This window comes from Asterias rubens, chromosome 9 (genome assembly GCF_902459465.1).
Source record: "Asterias rubens chromosome 9, eAstRub1.3, whole genome shotgun sequence".
Lineage (NCBI taxonomy): Eukaryota > Metazoa > Echinodermata > Asteroidea > Forcipulatida > Asteriidae > Asterias > Asterias rubens.
Window position 1 is genome coordinate 1,689,729 of NC_047070.1, and position 18,092 is coordinate 1,707,820.

The window sequence follows — 18,092 nt, forward strand, 5'->3', positions numbered from 1 at the left end:
CAATTGTCTGCTAAGCATAAATTAGCAGGATACCAGTCACAAACTTTACATGTGACATGGTAGTTTAGCTGCTAACCTTATTCTGGTAATCCTAATGTTTCCAAAGCAGAAAGTATTTATACCAATTGTCTGCCAAGCAGAAGTTAACAGGATACCAGTCACAAATTGTACATTTGACATGGCAGTTTAGCTGGTAACCTTATTCTGGTAAGCATAATTTTTCTAAAGCAGAAAGTATTTATACCAATTGTCTGCCAAGCAGAAGTTAACAGGATACCAGTCACAAATTGTACATTTGACATGGCAGTTTAGCTGATAACCTTATTTTGGTAAGCATAATTTGTTATGCTTAACTAATTTGTTGTGCTTATAAGCAGCTCTGTGAAATTGGGCCCAGGATTTTAGGTAAATACTATTTCCTTTGTTGAAAGGGCATAACAGAAACTTTGTTCTGAAAAAAAGTGTGATGGAAATTTTGTACTTCCTGATACATATGGACTAGGGGAAATCTTGTGTATTACTCAAAAGTTAGTTTCACCGTGGAGGTAGCCTCCGTGGTCTCACTATAGTCCAGCCAGGGAGTGAAACAAATTTAGGGGGTGAGTTAATTTGAGATAAAACAACATAATTATAAGTATCACTTCTTTTTCAATTCATTGTCATAACAGAACACAGTTGGTCGAAATTAAGATTATACCAGAAAGCTAAAAACTATAAAAATGATGTCAACTTTAATCCCCACGGTCCATCCCTTTTGAGAGAAACCTCCACTTACCATAAATGTAGGGCAAAAAAACTACTTCATCGAGTTGATGTTTTTGGGGGCTGCTAGCCACTAAGCTCTGAAGAAGCAAGAAACATTGGAAAAAGTTCTTGAAATGCTAGTCGTTTGATGCTGAAAATTATCGGTCAAAGTTACAAACTAGGAACGAAAAAGTCACATCAGTAACTTTATTCTGTATGTTGCCCGGTTGTGGTTGTCCATACTGCTTTTAGACAACCACATTTGTTTTGGTTTTCCTTCTGAACTTGTTAACTTCCGAGTGGAAGACAAAAAGGAAGTTCTAATGCCATCAATGTAGTTGTTTTGATCCATCGGACGGCCTTTCCTGCGGCACTTCCTTTATAATAATCATAATAAATTTTATAAAGACTTGTTAAGGCTAAATAAAAAAAATAACAGTTTCCCTTCCCCTCCCTCATCCATGTTTTGCTATTTTTTATTTTGCACTTGTTTGTCAAAAGGAAAGAAATTGGTGTGTTTCTAGATTAACTTTATAATCTGTTAAGAACTCTAACTCATTTAAGCAAGTGGTGACTTTAAATTGCAGAATTGTTGGCCAGTTTGAATTTAAATACTTTGCGGCCACCTTTGAAAGAAATAAAAAATAGAAAATAAAAAGGCCCTCATCCTCCTGTTTTTAGAAAAACCCGGATGATCAACTGGTATTTTTTTACTTGGCCTAATAAAGACTGTATACAGAGATATCTTCTGAGTACAGACCTTTCAATACCAATGATTTTTTATAAATTGTTCATTATCTTTGTTGCACAAATTTGTGTGATTTTAGATGCCTGAGAAAGGCTTAATTAGGGCCAAAAATCTTTCTCAGATTCAAATATTTTAGTGAGCAATTACCTTTATATGTTTGGTTTGCGGCAAACACCATTTATGTATCTTCTTGCCATGTTGAGTTTGTTCTTTAGAGAACTGTCTTTCTATATACAAATACAAAGAATAGGATTTTACAAGACTGAAAAACTGTATGTAGGCATGGCCCATTAAAGCAAAGCTTGATGGCGCTGGTGCCTTTATAAAACAATGGATAGTAATAAGATCATTGAAATAATAACACAATGCATATTAACAACATAAACAAACAAACAAACAAACAAACAAACAAACACAACAGCACCCCAACAAAACAACCCAACAAAAAACCAAAACCTCCAACAAACTTGATGTTTTGTTTTATCGGTTTTTTTTATAGATGTTGTACAAGGGTCCTTCATGAGTCAGATGATGGAGGGAGTGTGCAGTCTACTCCAGTCCAATGCAAGAGAAGTTCTTAGCGCCACCCTCGGTCTCGTTAAGGTCCTTGTTGCTATCTTGGAGGACGTCACTATGGCGCAGTATGTGGAACCACTGGTAAGTGCCTCTTCAGCTCTTTATAAATTTGTCTCCACTATGTTTATATTTATGTTTATTTCGTTTCTTAATAATAATAATAATAATAATAATAATAATAATAATAATAATAATAATAATAATAATAATAATAATAATAATAATAATAATAATAATAATAATAATAATAATAATAATAATAATAATAATAATAATAATAATAATAATAATAATAATAATAATAATAATAATAATAATAATAATAATAACGAAAACTTATATAGTGCCAAAGTCCGCCTAAAAGACGCTCAAGGCGCTTCACATAGATACAATTTAAGAAAGAAAAAAGGCTAAAAAGAACTAATCTAAGTAATTTATCATTAACAAACCTAAGAAATTAAAAAACAGGAATACAATTACTGGAAATGAACCATCCCTAAAACCTGGACCAGCCAGAAGCAGATCGAAGCAAACAAATTACAATGTTGGGTAAACTTAAACCGAACAGTAACTAAAACCTGGAAGGCAGTACAAACATTTAAGAAACAAGTGGGTCTAAGGGTTTTGAAGGAAGCCAGTAGCAGTTCTAAGCAAACACATTACAATAATGAGTAAATTAAAACTTAAACTAAACAGTAATCAAAACCTTGAAGGCAGTACAATCATTTAAGAAACAAGTGGGTCTTCAAACAGGTTTTGAAGGAAGCAATGGATGTGGACGAGGTAATTTCAGTCGGCAGGCAGTTCCTGGGGTAGATTAAATATATTAGACACAACAATGAGCATTTTACTGGGATGTGATTTCTGTGTTTTTAACTGGAAATCTGTTTTTTTTTTTAACCCCCACCGAAAAAGAAATAACAACTACCTTACACAAATAATTTTAAATCAAATTCATAAGAAAATGAAGACCATTGGAAACACCCCAGATTGCATGCAGAGTAGGGCTTTCAAAACAAAGATAAATGTACATATACGATAAATGTATAAGTTCGCGCTCGCAAGCGTTCATGCTTTGCCCTCAAAAGCTTTCATACTAAGCGCTCATACATGTAGTTTAGGTTTTTGTCAACAGCCTATCACATCTCTGAATTAAAATACAAAGGAAAGAAAAAGAAAAAGCTGGAGCCCGAAGGATTGCCTAAAAGGAACAGAGTTCCTGTCTAGAGGCTCTCCTCTCCAGCTGGTCCTAAAGAGCACTTTATATTGAAATATAAAAAATATATAAATATATAAATGTTCTACCAGCAATACAAAATATTACAATATTTGTAATATGCAAAAGAAATACACATACAAGGGCATACAAGAAAGGTTAAAACATAAATTAAAAATCAAAAAATAAATATAAGCAGTCACAAGGTAAGATAAAAGTTTCTGCAATTATGGCTGTAATGAAATGAGTGGTCGGTATTATGAAAGTTTCACATGATGAGTTTTTTTAATCTATCAGAAATAAACACATTTTGATGTTACACTGTATACTTTGGAAACTTTTTATTCTTGAGATAACTGTAAAATGTGTAAATTTTCCCTTCACGATACTCATCAGGAAGCTATTTATACCCTGTGCCTGTCATAGATCTAACTTGTGTTTTTATTTCTGAGTTGACATTTTCTTTTTTGTAATATTTGTTTCATTCTGCAGATATTGCACCTTGGGAGGATGGGCAATGCCAACCAGAGGAATCTACGTGTACCAGTACGCTCAATATACACCAAGTTTGTCAGAAAGTTTGGGTGAGTTTCATCTTCTTAAAGACACTAGTCACTATTGGTAAATACTCAAAATAATTGTTAGCTTAAAACTTACTTACTTGGTAACGAGTAATGGGAAGCTGTTGATAGTATAAAACATTGTAAGAAACGGCTCCCTCTGAAGTAACATAGTTTTTGAGAAAGAAGAAATTTCTCACTCAAATAATAAAAGACTCACTGGCTTGAAGCCTTATTGGCATCTAAAAGCACACAAATTTGTGCAAGAAGGTCTTTTTCTTCTTTAAATATTCTTTTGCAACTTCAATGACCAACTGAGTAAAAAATTATAAAAAATTAATTTAATAATAAATATTTAAATTATAAATACTTTCCATCGTCCAACTCAACAGGTACGAGATGATCTACAAACTTGTCCCTGACGCTCAGCAGAAGATGTTACATAACATTCAAAAGCGGCAGGAGCGGACTAAGAGACATCGAGCCTTGAAGGAGAGCCAGCAAGCTGAACTTGATGAGGAAGAGGAGGAGAATACAGCCCTCGCACCTCAAAAACCAAAACCTAAAAGGTAAGGACTCTGGGGTGGATTTCAAAAAGAGGACTCGAACATGAGGGGTCAGTTGGCAAGGCTCTAGGGTGTTAAGCAAAATCAACAAATATGTGTTTATTTCAATATTGGCAACAACAACAAAAGCATCAAATGTAATACAAGCATTATACAGTCTACAGAATTGAGACATAATTATAACATGGCTAAAAAAATACTCCGTTAAGTTATTACCAACATGCAGGGAGAATTTGAAGCATAGTGCTTTTTTAAAATTTACCCTGGGACAGACAAGACTAGGACTAGACAAGGACAGACAGACGGACGAGACCAGCCAGATAAGTAAAGTACTGAGTATACAGTGCTAACACACATCAGTGTATGGGTAAAAACCAAAATTAATATTCCTTATCCCCGATGCAAATTTAAAATCTCTTATAAAGTTGAGTTGTTCTTTGAAAATATATCAGCACATTTTTATATCAATGTTAATTTGAACCTCTTTTTATGTTATTTTTCAGGAAGGAACTTGCCCCAAAAATTTATAACATTTGTTTTTGCATTTAAACTTACAAGAAAAATATTTTTTTAAATTGTCATTCCTGTTGGTCTGTTTTGGCTGATCTTTCCATACTGATAGTTCCGACTCATTTAGCTTGATGGCATCACAAATAAAGAAAAATATTAGAAATTCCTGAAAATGAATTGAGCTTGATATTTGTTTCACCTTCAGTATCGAAGAGCTCCTTCAAGATTCTGAGTCTGAAACCGATGAGGAGGATGATGACAAAGCCAAGGGTAAAGGTCAGAAGGTCAAAGGTCGTAAGAGCAAGAAGCACCAAGCCAGGGAGCAGGGAGCAGCATGGCTGAAGGAGGGGCAAAGTGAAGAGGCGCCGCTAGACTTCCTTGATCCGAGTGTCTCCAGAAGAGTTCTGGGTGAGTCCAAGATTATGTTCAGGCCCTCCAAGAGAAGAATTTTTCAAGACTCATGTTTGTGACTAGAATTAACCCATTTGTGAGACATTTGCTGGAATGATATTAAATTGATCAAATTGTTTGGCATTATGATCTCTATTTAATAACATCACATCGGATAAAGGTGAACAGGATCATGTTCTGAAACCTGGATAGTATGAGAAATTACCTCGCATCGGGTAACTAGTTATCCACCAAGTTTGTTTCTAAAAAAATTAATTGATCAGAATGTCTTTGTTCTTCTCTGAAATAAAGCCACAAAGCCTGAAGAAAAGACAGAGAAATCATACACAGGGGTCAAACACAACTTCAAGACAATGCCAGACGGTCGTCTTATCATCACCGAGCCGAACGACGACGAGGATGGGCAGGAAGGGAAGAAGTCTGGGCCGGGGAAGAAGAGAAAAGGGAAGGCGTCGGAGGAGGCAGATGAGTTAGATGAGATGATGGATGAGGAACTAGCTGCAAGGAAGGTTAGTTGAGGACCTGGGCCATATTTTATAAACCCTGTAAGCACAAAAAAACTTGCTTGGCACAGAAAAGTATTGTTTGACAGCAACAGGTTACCAGCCAAAGTTCCATTTAAGTTTACATTGTGGCAACTGGTGCCTCACTCAATGTTTGCTTAGCAAAGAAATTTGTCTAACAGTATTTTCTGCTGAACAGCTTTATGAAATGGGGGCCAGGGCCCAATTTTATAAACCATGTAAGCACATAAACTTGCTTAACACAAGTTGACCTTGTTGCGATGGGTACGCGTTAGTAAAGAAATTTGCTAGGCAGTATTTTCTGCCAAACAGCTTTATGAAATTGGGTCTTGGGCCCAATTTCATATAGCTGCCTAAGCACAAAAAATATGATTACCAGATTAAGGTAACCAGCAAAACTAGCCTATAGAATCACGTTTTACAGGGGTAAGCAAAGAATGAACAAAACCTGGTCTTTGTTTGTTATTTGTTTTGCTGTTATGGTAACCTCAATCTAGCATCTAATTGGTTGTATTTTATTTTGACTGTATGTGACAAACTGTTTTTGGTTTAAGGATATAAAAAAGAAAGTAGTTTTGTAGGCATTCTTTTTTTCAATTTTTTTTTATATTTTTATTTCTTGCAGACAAATCGGAAAAGAAAGATGGAAGATTTCAGCATCAGTGATGATGAAGACGAGACACCCAACAAATACCAAGGTAAGTCGCTCCTTTTTTATCCGCATCTTTTCCGCCATTTAACTTCCACAAACTACCAGGGCCCAATTTCATGGCTCTGCTTACCGCTGTATTCTGCGCTTACTGTGTAAGCGAAGAATGCCTTGTGTGTTTGCCTGAGCTAGACAATTTGAATCAGAGCTAGCAGTGCGTCTGTGCAACAGTTGCCTCCATGAGGCTCGATCTCCTGCCTGCTCCTCCCAGGATGCAGTGTTGATGCTACACTTCTTGAGCAATGCCTTTAAAGCCATTGGACACTTTCGGTAGACAATATTGTCCAAGGCTCACACCTCGTGTACCACAACTTATATATAAATTAACAAACCTGTGAAAATTTAGGCTCAATCGGTCATCGGAGTCGGGAGAAATCCCACCCTTGTTTCCACACGTTTCGCCGTGTCATGACATGTGTTTAAAATAAATTCGTAATTCTCGCTATTGAGAATTGATATTGTTTTAATGTTTTGTCAAAAAGTAAAGCATTTCATGGAATAATATTTCAAGTTAAGTCTTTCACCATTACCTTCTGTAAACCCTGTAAATTATTTGTAAATCTGTGATCTGGCGAATGGTGTTTTTGTTTTCTAACGTAGCTGGTGGGAGTGGAATCCACAGACCGATTGCTGTTGCTAAGCGGACATTAAAAGAGCCTGGAGCGGAGTACAAGGCAAAGGTATGTTTCAATCAGATATTCTCATTAGTACTGCTTTTATTCCTTCAGCTGACTACAATCCTGGCCATATCATGACATTTTATAATGGAACGTCTCATAAATGGGAATGGTAGAAACGTTCTAACTTGATCGGACAAGTTTCTAGCGTGTGCTCATGGACGGCTCTTTTGGACTGCTGGAATGTTCCATTTGAAGTTTTAATATATTCTAACATGCGCATTCACTTATTTATGATTGCTCCTGTACTTTGGCAAAATGATGTCATCTAGCAAAAAATTCTGACGGTCCATGGGAATGTTCCTTTTCGCTTAAAAGGGCACCTGACTTTTGGGACGCTCCCTAAGTTAACAAGATCAAGGGACAACAACTCTCAAGTAACTAAGAGAAGTTTGCGTTAACACCATGTGAAAATCTGTTTCGAGTAGTGTTGGTTCTTAGGAAGAACCTGTCGTTGGGTTGGTAACCACCGATTCTTTTCAGAACCAACACTACTCGAATGAGATACTCACATGGTATTACCGCAAACCTCTCTTAGTTATTCTAGCAAAGTTTTCAAATCCTATGCACTTGTAGATTTCAACAAGTCTTTTCCATTTTGTGTTTCTAACCTCTTGTAGAAAGCCAAAGGTGACATCAAGAAGAAGAACAAAGATGATCCTTATGCCTATCTGCCTCTCAACAGACAACAGCTCAATCGAAGGTGAGATTTCTTCAACTGTCACGGATTTGAAATTACAGACGTTTTTTTTTTTTTTTACTTGTTATTTATTTGATGACACATCCAGCAGCACAATCAGTGTTCTGTTTCGTTCTACAATCGTGCCTCTAACTGGCCCAAGATTGCACCACAGAGCATCTAGAATGCAAAAGGCTTCACGCTGGCATGCTCCATCTTTGACATAATTACCCCTCGCCCCCGCACCCGCCATTGATGATGCTGGCAATCCAAAAGTCCCAAATTCTGTGGCTCAAGTTTTGAGGCTCTATCTTCTGTTTCGTTCATCAATTATGCCTCTAATTGGCCAAAGATTGCCCCCACATTTCAAGATAAGCCCTCTGTATTCAATCAACAAAATCTACTTTTTTTCCCAAAGGCTAAACATTATGCTTGAATATGTGACTCCCTTGGAATTTATAGGATTGCATTAGCTGACTGCTACAAGTTTGTCCAGTCACATCCATTGTAAGTTTTGCAAGACATCACATTCAACATCACAACACAGTGCTCAAACAACTCTCAAAAATTGATTTGTTACTACTTTTCTCCCATTTTTCTCCTCCCTCTTTTGCAGAATTAAAGCAAAGTCTGGAGGCCTTTGGAAGAAAGTGGCTCCAAAGGGGAAGAGGGGTACAAAGCAGGCTCAAAAGGGTCACAAGAAAAGATGAGGCGCATTCCGATAAGTCCATTGACATTGTAATACTGAAGCTTTCATTAACACATTGTTAGAATTTGAGCTTTTTATCCATTAAATGTTTACGTTGGGAATGCTCCATTAAAGGAAGAGGCTTAAAAGACGCATTTTTGTCTGGCAACTTACAACGGTTATCTGCATGTAATTGGTATTCCAAACAGTGGATTTAGTGGGGGACTCGTGGGATGCTAGGTAGCAGCAGACTTACCACGTAAATCCATCGTTCTCAGAACTGCGTAAAAAATGGAAATTTACCTGGTTAAGCCCGTTTCATACTTTGTGTAAATACAAATGTCTTACGGACTTTGACGACACAAATTTTCAACAAATAGTTTGCAGTAGTTGACTTGTGCTCAGCTTCAAAAGAAAACAGCCATGTGACGTCACATTTGCATTTGCATTCGCAGAAATTATAAACCGGGCTTTAGTCTGCTGCCATCTATTGTTCCAAAGTCTCCCGTTGGATCATGCAAAATCCAGTAGTGCTGCTGAATGTCCCAGGCAAATGTAACTGCTCGTAATGTAAACACACTCACTTACTCAAAAGGATGTACACTTTCCCAAGTTTTCGTTGCCAAACACTGAAATTCTTTGATGGGGCTTTCCCGTAATGGCGTTTAAGTTCCTTTTCACTCCCTCTGGTTTGTGTCTTTAAAATATTCACATGTCCATTGATAACTAACATTTAACACATGTACATGAAAAAAATGACACTTATATCATTAGTTATTATTTCTTAGCACCTTTTCTCTCAACGTCCTGATCTATTTTTAAATTAATTTACTATCTTATATTATATGAAGATGTTTTGTGTATACATGGTTTATTGTCAATGCACATGGTGGTTGCAACGGTTGCATGTTTTATCAAAGCAGAGATGCTGCATAGCATTTCAGATTGACTTTTAGCGCCATTTTGAGATATCACCAAGAGAACGTGTCTTGTCAGTTTTATATTTAAAGATACTGGGCGTGTTTGGTAGCGACTTATATATAAGCATTAAACCTTACTTGGTAGAAGCAAGGGAGAGCTGTTGATATAAAAAAAAAGGGTGAGAAACGGCTCCCTCGGAAGTAACAGAGTTTATGAGAAACAGGTTTTTCCAATACAAAAATTTTAATTTGAGAAAGACTTCAGGCTTGAAGCCTTTTTTTGGCATCTAAAAGGACACAAATTTGTGCTACAAGAGTGGGGTTTTTTTCTTCATTTTTCTCTTGCAACTTCGATGACCGATTGAGCCCAAATTTTTACATAGTTGTTATTTTATGCATATGTTGGGATACATCAAGTTAGAAACTGGGCCCATTTAAATAGAGCTGCTTAAAGGGTCTATGTAACTTTTGTAGGACAAAAAACACAGTGTCCACAGATTTACACTAAACTTACACAGTTTAAAGATAATGATAGTAGAAAGCTTCCCTGAAAATTTTATGTGCTGAGGTGCTGTAGTTTTTGGGAAATGAGTAAAACAATGTCATGAAAACTATTTTAATAATTTACAAACGTATTTTCATGACATTTTTTTAATCATTTCTCAAAAACCACAGCACCTCAGTAAGTAATATTTGAAAGGAAGCTTTCCACTATCATTATCGTCAAACCCTGTAAGTTTAATGTAAATCTATGGACATTTTGAAAAAGTACCCAAATCCTTTAAGCACGAAATGTTGCTAAGCGAAACAAAATTATGTGTACCAGAATAAGGTTAAGCTGAACAAAGTTACCAGCTAATTTGCTACGTCACATGTGCAATATGTGACTCGTATCCTGCTCAGTTTTGCTTAGCAAACAATCGTTAAGCACATTTTTTTCTTAAGCAGCTTTGTGATATAATATTGGGCAATGGTCTTTGACAATAAATAAAACGTATCCAGTGCTCGTACAAAGACACTGTTGATCACCACAGAATGCACTTCATGGCAATGTTTTATCTCATTCTAATCTTTGTTTTTCACGGTTATTTTATTGATAACTGTCCATTTATCTAATTGACCTCATGCTGCCAGTATTGTTTTTTTTTGCTGTTTTTGTAGCAATAAACACTAACTCCTGTTTTACCTAACAGTGTCAACAATTATTGTTTTCACCTACAGCCAAAAGCTGTGTCCAAATAAGCCATGAGCTCGTTTTGAATAAAGTCTGAGTTAATTACTTGTTTTTGAGTCCCTTCAAATTGGTCCGAGCTTTAGTTATTCAAATTAGCACTTTATTATTATTATTATTATTATTATTATTATTATTATTATTATTATTATTATTATTGTTATTATTATTATTATTTCTATTTTTCTAACTCTTTAAGTTGCGTGTGCATTAAAGGGTTATTGAGAACAGTTAAAACCATGATAAAACTCATTATATCATAATTTGGACTTGTACTAAGCCATATTTTATGAGTTCTAATTTATGACTTGTACTAAGTCATAAATATGAGATATAATTCTTAACTTGAACAACGCCTAATTATGACTTTAATTGTCTTTCTCTCTCAAAGTTCCTTTAAAACTTCTGTAATAAGTTTGGCCTAAATAACCCCCAGTTGTAGTCAAGCATGAATGTATTTTTTCTTTTCAGATGAAAGTAAATTTAAATCAATACTGAGTGTCAAATTTCAATAAATTCAAATTTTTTCAGTAACAAAGAAAGAAAGTAATGCAATGTCGTTTTCTTTATGATTTAACGTAGACACCGTGTACTTGGTTGTCCCAAAAAAAATTAATAGGGTTACATTGTAGGCCTTACATCGGAATTGAATCAGCAATGGTACTTCCCAAAGTTCAGGAATGAGCTTTATTAATAGTGGACAAGAACCAGTGGTATGATATTGGTGTACAGTTAAAAATAAAGATCTGTCATACTCTGTGAAGTTGGCACACGTTCCACTCCGCAGACAATATTTTTTCTGTTTGGGTTTTATTCATATCATAGCAGTTTTTGTGAACCAACTTCATATGGCAGTGTTGTATTCTTAATCTTACTATTGTCAAAAGCCAACACATCTTGTGTAACAAAAGTACTATATTTTTTGTTGGCGGTCATTTTGAATTTTGGCTGTAAAATGCCTGTGTTATTCAATTACTGTAAGTTGTTTGCTGATAGTCCTGACAGACAGCTGTCTGGTACTCTTACAGCTGCAATAATCCCACAAACTTTGTTTAGAATGAGTGTCAGTCCTGCTGAAAATAGTTTGTTATCACCACACATGTGTTCCGCAGAAAAGATACACGCGTTCTTTGAACTTTTCAAAATTTACCCAGTCAGTTTCCATTGTGGTGTATATTGACCAGTCAGTTTCCATTGTGGTGTATATTGACCAGTCAGTTTCCATTGTGGTGTATATTGACCAGTCAGTTTCCATTGTGGTGTATATTGACCAGTCAGTTTCCATTGTGGTGTATATTGACCAGTCAGTTTCCATTGTGGTGTATATTGATAACTTTTTAAATCCATAGCACTCACATGTACCAATAAGGAACCTAAGGAGCTTCAACAGACAGAAACATTCTAGTACAGGTTTTTTTTTGTTATTTTTATTTTTTATTATGAGAATTTTTTTTTTTATAGTTTTCATGATGGAAGACATCATTAATTAATATTTTTGTTGTAATACGGGCGCCTGTTTTCGAAAAAAACATGAGACACATGTAGCTTTTGTTACTCAATGTTAAGACATAAGAAGACATAAGAAAACTTTATTGAAACAACAGGCAGATACAAAAATAGCACAAGATACACGCACAAGGATTTAAGAATAAAAAACATAAATACGCCGACAGGCCATATGTCTATGTTCTGCTTAGTTCCCTTTTTGTAGTGTACCTGCATCATGCCAGTTCTTCTGTACGGTTTTGACACATGGACACTCCTCCAGATTGACTAGACTAGAGGCCTTCCAACAAGGATGCAGAAATTGCCACCATTAACTTCCTAGTTCATAACCGCAGAGAGGCTCTTTGCAGCCACATTGCCCGCCTTGACGACAACACCCCGGGAAAGAAGGCACTAAACACGGCCCTAAAGTGCAGAGGCAGAATCCCACTGGCATCTGGTTGCTCAAGAACTAGAGGCAGCCCGAGGACATCTTGGATCGAGGAACTGGGTATACCAAGTAAGGTTGACTAACTCTGGAACCTAGCTACTAACCGTGGACATATGAGATCAGCGTGACGGACCCCTGCGGTAGAGTGAGTGAGTATGGAACCTTTAAACCTGCTTCCCCCTAAATGGTGGTAATTCAGTTGACACCTTTTGGCCAAAGGAGAGGCACAAAAATCCTTGGTTAACATTTACCCTGATCCGGATTCTATGTGGCTTATAATTATACCCCTTTCTGGGTCAGAATTACTTGCAATCTGTGACTAAATAACCCCCAAATAATGTCAAACTGACCCAGAATCTGAGTCAAAATTCCATTCTTCAACCAGTTTACAGGTCAGTCTGACCCTTAAAAGGTTCATGCTCCTAGAATATGCCCCCCAGGATAAATTCTAACTCTGCAGTTTTTAGAATGAAGTGTCAATCTAAGCAAAGATTTTTTTTTTCGAGGGGGTTTTTTTTGGGGGGGGTGAGAAGTTTTATTAAGGTTTAAGATTGATTTTTACGTTTTATATTATTTAAATATAATATGTAGGTCTTTATGAAAAAAATCAATGATCTTTGTTTAATGGAAGATATTTTGTACTGTTGCAGCTTTTCAGCTTTTAAAGACCTCGGCCAAATAATTTCTGTCAATTACAGTCACTTATTGGTATCAACATTTCAGCCGTTATCTGAATATTATGTCAAACTTATTCCAGTGGTCAATCTGTATAATCGCTGATACATGTTTACTCAAACTTACTGTATATTTTTCTGTTTTTTTGTTTTGTTTTGTTTTTCGCTCAAAAATTGTTATCTTTTGTTTTGTCATAACTGATTTGCTGAACTACGTCATAAGCAGTTGTATAAATAACACGACACGCACCATACTTAGTACCACTTCTCTCAGGGCATCAGTCTGACACCGGTACGCCTTGTAATTCTCTGTATAATTGAATCAGGGACATCTTTCTTCAACATGAAGTTGTTGTTACTCCTCACACTTGTCGCAGCTGGCTCAGGTAGGCTTTAGTGGGTAGGGGGCTAGGAGGGGTCGCATGCTGAGACATGGTGATGTCATGGTCCTGGACCCAATTTCAAAGAGCTGCTTAAGCACAAACAGGGCCTAACCTCATAGAGCTGCTTAACAGTCGATTTTGTGCTTAACGGACGTGTCTAGCAAATTTTTCATTTCATAGTAATTGCTTGATCAAGGTTTTTTGCTTAAAGCGGTAAGCAAGCAAAATGGGTTCTTAAAGCCTCTATTATTTACTTAAGCACCCTGTTTAAGCACAGCGCATAGTGCAACATCATTGCAATGCGTATTTTGTGTGGCGGCGCAGCGGTGTGTAATTTACTTGTGTGTGTGTACAGTTGGTGCAGCAAAGTGAACGAGTGTCTTAAATGTTTCAGAAATGTTGTACGTATGCATCTTCTTCTTGTTTAGTCTGAGGTTAGTGTGTAAACTTTTCAAGGGGCGCTTTGAACCAATACAAATAATACGTAACAGATGGAGAAGGTGATTTGTTTTATCTCCACTCTCCATTTATTTCGCCCGCCATTTTGTCAGTACCTTCTTCTTTTTTGCTCAAGCAAAAGATCTAAAATGTTGGGTGCGCAGTTTGTTTACGTACTAAAACTAGCAACCGCTCGTGAAATAGGTTTAGGCTTAAGCAATTATTTTTGCTCTGTTAAGCAAGAAATTGCTAACCAATAAGCAGCTTTATGAAATTGGGCCCAGCTGCTAAGCACAACAAAATTATGCTTACCAGAACAAGGGTACCAGCCAAACAATTTTTTTTAGCAAAATAAAATACCTCTTATTTTCATTTTGACTTGCAGCAAGTTTACCGCAATTCAATGAAATGACCATGTGCACCGTTGGTCTCAGCTTCTCGGATGCAATGTCTGATTATATGGGTTATGGTTGCCACTGTGGATTCGGCGGGAAAGGTGATCCAAGGGATGCAACGGACAAGTAAGTTTCAAGCTACAATTTAGTTGTTTAAAAAAGGTGTTGAAATATCTTGACATTAAAGGCGGACATGTTTGGAAATTGTCAAAGACCAGTATTCTCAAGGCATTAATTTTGACTCAATTTGTCATCGAAGTTCCGAGAGAATAATGAGAGAAAAAACACCCTTGTTGCACAAATTTGTGTGTTTTCAGACACATAATAAGAGACTTCAGCTGAAGTCTTTTGCTATTTGAGTGAAAAATAACCTCTTACTCCAAAAGCTATTTTACCTCAGAGGGAGCCGTTTCTCACAATTGTTTTTCAACGACTCTTCATGATTGCAGAGGAGGGCTTTTTAAGCCAAAGATAAATTTATGTTAGTAGGCTTAGCACTAGTTTTTGTAAGCTTTTGCCCTCTAAAGCTTTCACTCTTTCGTTCACAGTTTAGGTTTTTTTCAACAGCCTATCACATCCTTTTCGCCCTCATTGTAATATGATAATTATTTCCATGTATAATTTAATGTGAGTTTGTACTGTACTATTGTAGGTGCCTGGGGCACTCTATCGATGGATATGTGCGCATTATAAAGTTTGCTATTGTTTTGATCCCTGATATATATAATGGTTTAATTTGTAATTCATTCAGATGCTGTGGTTATCACGACGCTTGCTACAGAGAGGCTATGAACAACGGGTGCAGTATGTCAGATAGATACTTGATCACCTATGATTATCAAGAGACTAAGGCTGCTGATGGTACCTGTTCAGTCACATGCAGTGAGTACATCATCCTTTAGAACCCAGTCCTGAAATCACACGCAGGCAACGGAGGCCTTGGCCTCCTTTACCCCTGGGGTCAATTTCACAAGGAACTTAGGACTGGTCCTAACACTAGTCCTAACTAGGTATTAAAAACTTAAGGCTAGTCCTAAAGCTATACAATAACTTGTTTTATACTGTATAAGAATAGTCTTATCTCCTTGTGAAATCCACCCCAGGTCTTGGCCCTGGTGCCCCTCTAAAGGTTTTCCATTGACTTTAAGATTTCCCCAATGGAAGTGCCCTTTGCAAAATAAAAATGGCCTTGCCCTGTCCAAGATGACATTCCAGGCCTGAAGAACCAATGAGGACGAGTACTTAAACGACCGTTTAAAACCGGCAGGGTCGTGGCCATGCGATAAAGACCCGAGCCGAAGGTGAGGGCCTCTACTCAAGGCCACGACCTGGCTAGGTTTTTAAAGTTTTTTAAAGGTTTTTCATAAATGCCATTTTGGTCAAAAGGTGTAATAAAGTAGGAAACTCTTTAGGAAAAAGTTATCTGTTTTCGGACATTCTTGAGTTCTGTTACATGTGGTGCATTTTTAAGAGACGGTTCTCGGATAGCATTTGCACTCGCAGTTATGCATCCTCGCATCCATGGTCAAACCCCCACAAATGCTATCCGTAAACGACCAGTTATAAACAGCTCCAGCTATCAACCGTTTAAACATCCCCAAGTGACACCCTTTCCACCAAAAGCGAAACTGTCTGGGGTATTTATGAATGGTGTTAAACTTCACTGACCACCTGGCTTTGTATGGTTGGTTTATAGGTACAGAGGACCAGTACCCAGCATCTGATAAGAAAGCACAATGCAAGGCCTTCATGTGTGGATGCGACAGCACCGGCTCCAACTGCTTTGCAACAAACCGTGACACCTTCAGCCAAAAGTACAAGAATTTTCCACAGTTGTTCTGCTTCTAAGTCTAGTTGTCTGCTGCCTCTTACGAAAGTATTTTATTGGGAGAGCTTAAAACAAATATGCATTTCCCGTAAAGTAATGAACTCATAGTGGTCCATAATTTCCTCAATAATTTAGTTCTATTAGTTCATTTGTTGTTTAAACTCATTGCATCTCGAAATGTGACAAAATTTCCGAAAAGAACTAATGTCTTTTTTCCAAGGAAAACCCACACAATCAGGTATGGACTGAAAACCCAATCCACATATAGTGCCCCCAGTGTGATTCGAACCAGGGTCCTTGAGATGGAAGGCAAGGCAAGACACCACTACACCAACCTGACCCCCCTTGGCACTAGGAAACATTAAGGCATTGAGATCGGTTTGGTTAAAGAATGTTTGCGTAGTTTTTGTTTTTATCTCTTGTTCTCAAGTATTCACTCTATCTTGTTGATTGACATATGATGTGCAACCTGGGCCCAGTTTTATAGAGCAGCCAAGCGCCACAAAATTATGCTTAATACTAGAATAAGCTTAGCAGCAAACCTTCCATGTCACATGTACTATTTTCTGACTGCTCATTTCTGCTTAAGCAGCTTTATGAAATTGGTCCCTGGGTCAGGTCCAAGCCACACAGGGCTAAATGTGTCACAGGTAAGATGCTTAATCATTTCTGCCCTCTTGTGTTGATAAAGGTAAAAAATGCTTATTCCAACTCTTGTATCCGAGCAATAAACCAGACAATAAATTTGACAAAACTGCTGGACTTACCCCTTGTGATTTTTTCTCTTTTTGGCCTAAATGTGGAAAAAATTCTGAACTTACCCCTTGTGATTTTGTTAACTTTTTGGCCTAAATTTGAGAAAAATGCTGAACTTACCCCTTGCAATTTTTTCACTTTTTGGCCTTAATTAAACAAAAATGCTGAACTTACCCCTTGCATTTTTTTCTCTTTTTGGCCTAAATGTGGAAAAAATTCTGAACTTACCCCTTGTGATTTTGTTCACTTTTTGGCCTAAATTTGAGAAAAATTGTGAACTTACCCCTTGCAATTTTTTCATTTTTGACACAAATTTGACAAAACTGCTGGACTTACCCCTTGTGATTTTTTCTCTTTTTGGCCTAAATGTGGAAAAAATTCTGAACTTACCCCTTGTGATTTTGTCTCTTTTTGGCCTAAATGCTGGACTTACCCCCTTGTGTTTCTTTTTTATTTTTTGGCCTAATTTGATTAAACTGCTGAACTTACCCCTTGTGATTTTTTTCACTTTTTGGCCTAAATTTTAGAAAAATGCTGAACTTACCCCTTGCAATTTTTTCACTTTTTGGCCTTAATTAAACAAAAATGCTGAACTTACCCCTTGTGATTTTTCTCTTTTTGGCCTAAATGCGGAAAAAATGATGAACTTACCCCTTGCAATTTTTTCATTTTTGACACAAATTTGACAAAACTGCTGGACTTACCCCTTGTGATTTTTTCTCTTTTTGGCCTAAATGTGGAAAAAATTCTGAACTTACCCCTTGTGATTTTGTCTCTTTTTGGCCTAAATGCTGGACTTACCCCCTTGTGTTTTTTTTTTTTACTTTTTGGCCTAATTTGATTAAACTGCTGAACTTACCCCTTGTGATTTTTTTCACTTTTGGCCTTAATTAAACAAAAATGCTGAACTTACCCCTTGCGAT

At 36.8% G+C, this 18,092-nt stretch overlaps 2 protein-coding genes across 4 annotated transcripts in view; both read left to right on the plus strand.

Annotated features, from left to right (window-relative positions):
* LOC117294398 (RRP12-like protein) overlaps positions 1-9,045 on the plus strand; it is a 52,536-nt gene extending 43,491 nt beyond the window's left edge. Inside the window, exons 19-27 of the mRNA XM_033776777.1 lie at positions 1,992-2,149; positions 3,777-3,868; positions 4,237-4,413; positions 5,126-5,328; positions 5,623-5,840; positions 6,481-6,553; positions 7,165-7,244; positions 7,862-7,944; positions 8,537-9,045. Of these exons, the coding sequence (XP_033632668.1) occupies positions 1,992-2,149; positions 3,777-3,868; positions 4,237-4,413; positions 5,126-5,328; positions 5,623-5,840; positions 6,481-6,553; positions 7,165-7,244; positions 7,862-7,944; positions 8,537-8,630 (1,178 nt within the window). The 3' untranslated portion in view covers positions 8,631-9,045. The remainder of the gene's footprint in view (positions 1-1,991; positions 2,150-3,776; positions 3,869-4,236; positions 4,414-5,125; positions 5,329-5,622; positions 5,841-6,480; positions 6,554-7,164; positions 7,245-7,861; positions 7,945-8,536) is intronic.
* Positions 9,046-12,445: 3,400 nt separating this feature from the next.
* LOC117295023 (phospholipase A2 AP-PLA2-I-like) lies at positions 12,446-17,132 on the plus strand. 3 transcript variants are annotated; one of them, XM_033777585.1, is made up of 4 exons: positions 12,446-12,844; positions 14,576-14,711; positions 15,337-15,467; positions 16,282-17,132. In XM_033777585.1, exons 2-4 carry the CDS (start codon positions 14,599-14,601, stop codon positions 16,431-16,433), a joined length of 396 nt encoding a protein of 131 aa, XP_033633476.1. In that variant the 5' UTR covers positions 12,446-12,844; positions 14,576-14,598; the 3' UTR covers positions 16,434-17,132. The 3 variants fall into 3 exon arrangements, with proteins under 3 accessions (XP_033633476.1, XP_033633477.1, XP_033633475.1); XM_033777586.1 differs by having other exon boundaries at positions 12,818-12,840; XM_033777584.1 differs by lacking the exon at positions 12,446-12,844 and adding an exon at positions 13,604-13,755.
* Positions 17,133-18,092: the final 960 nt, after the last annotated feature.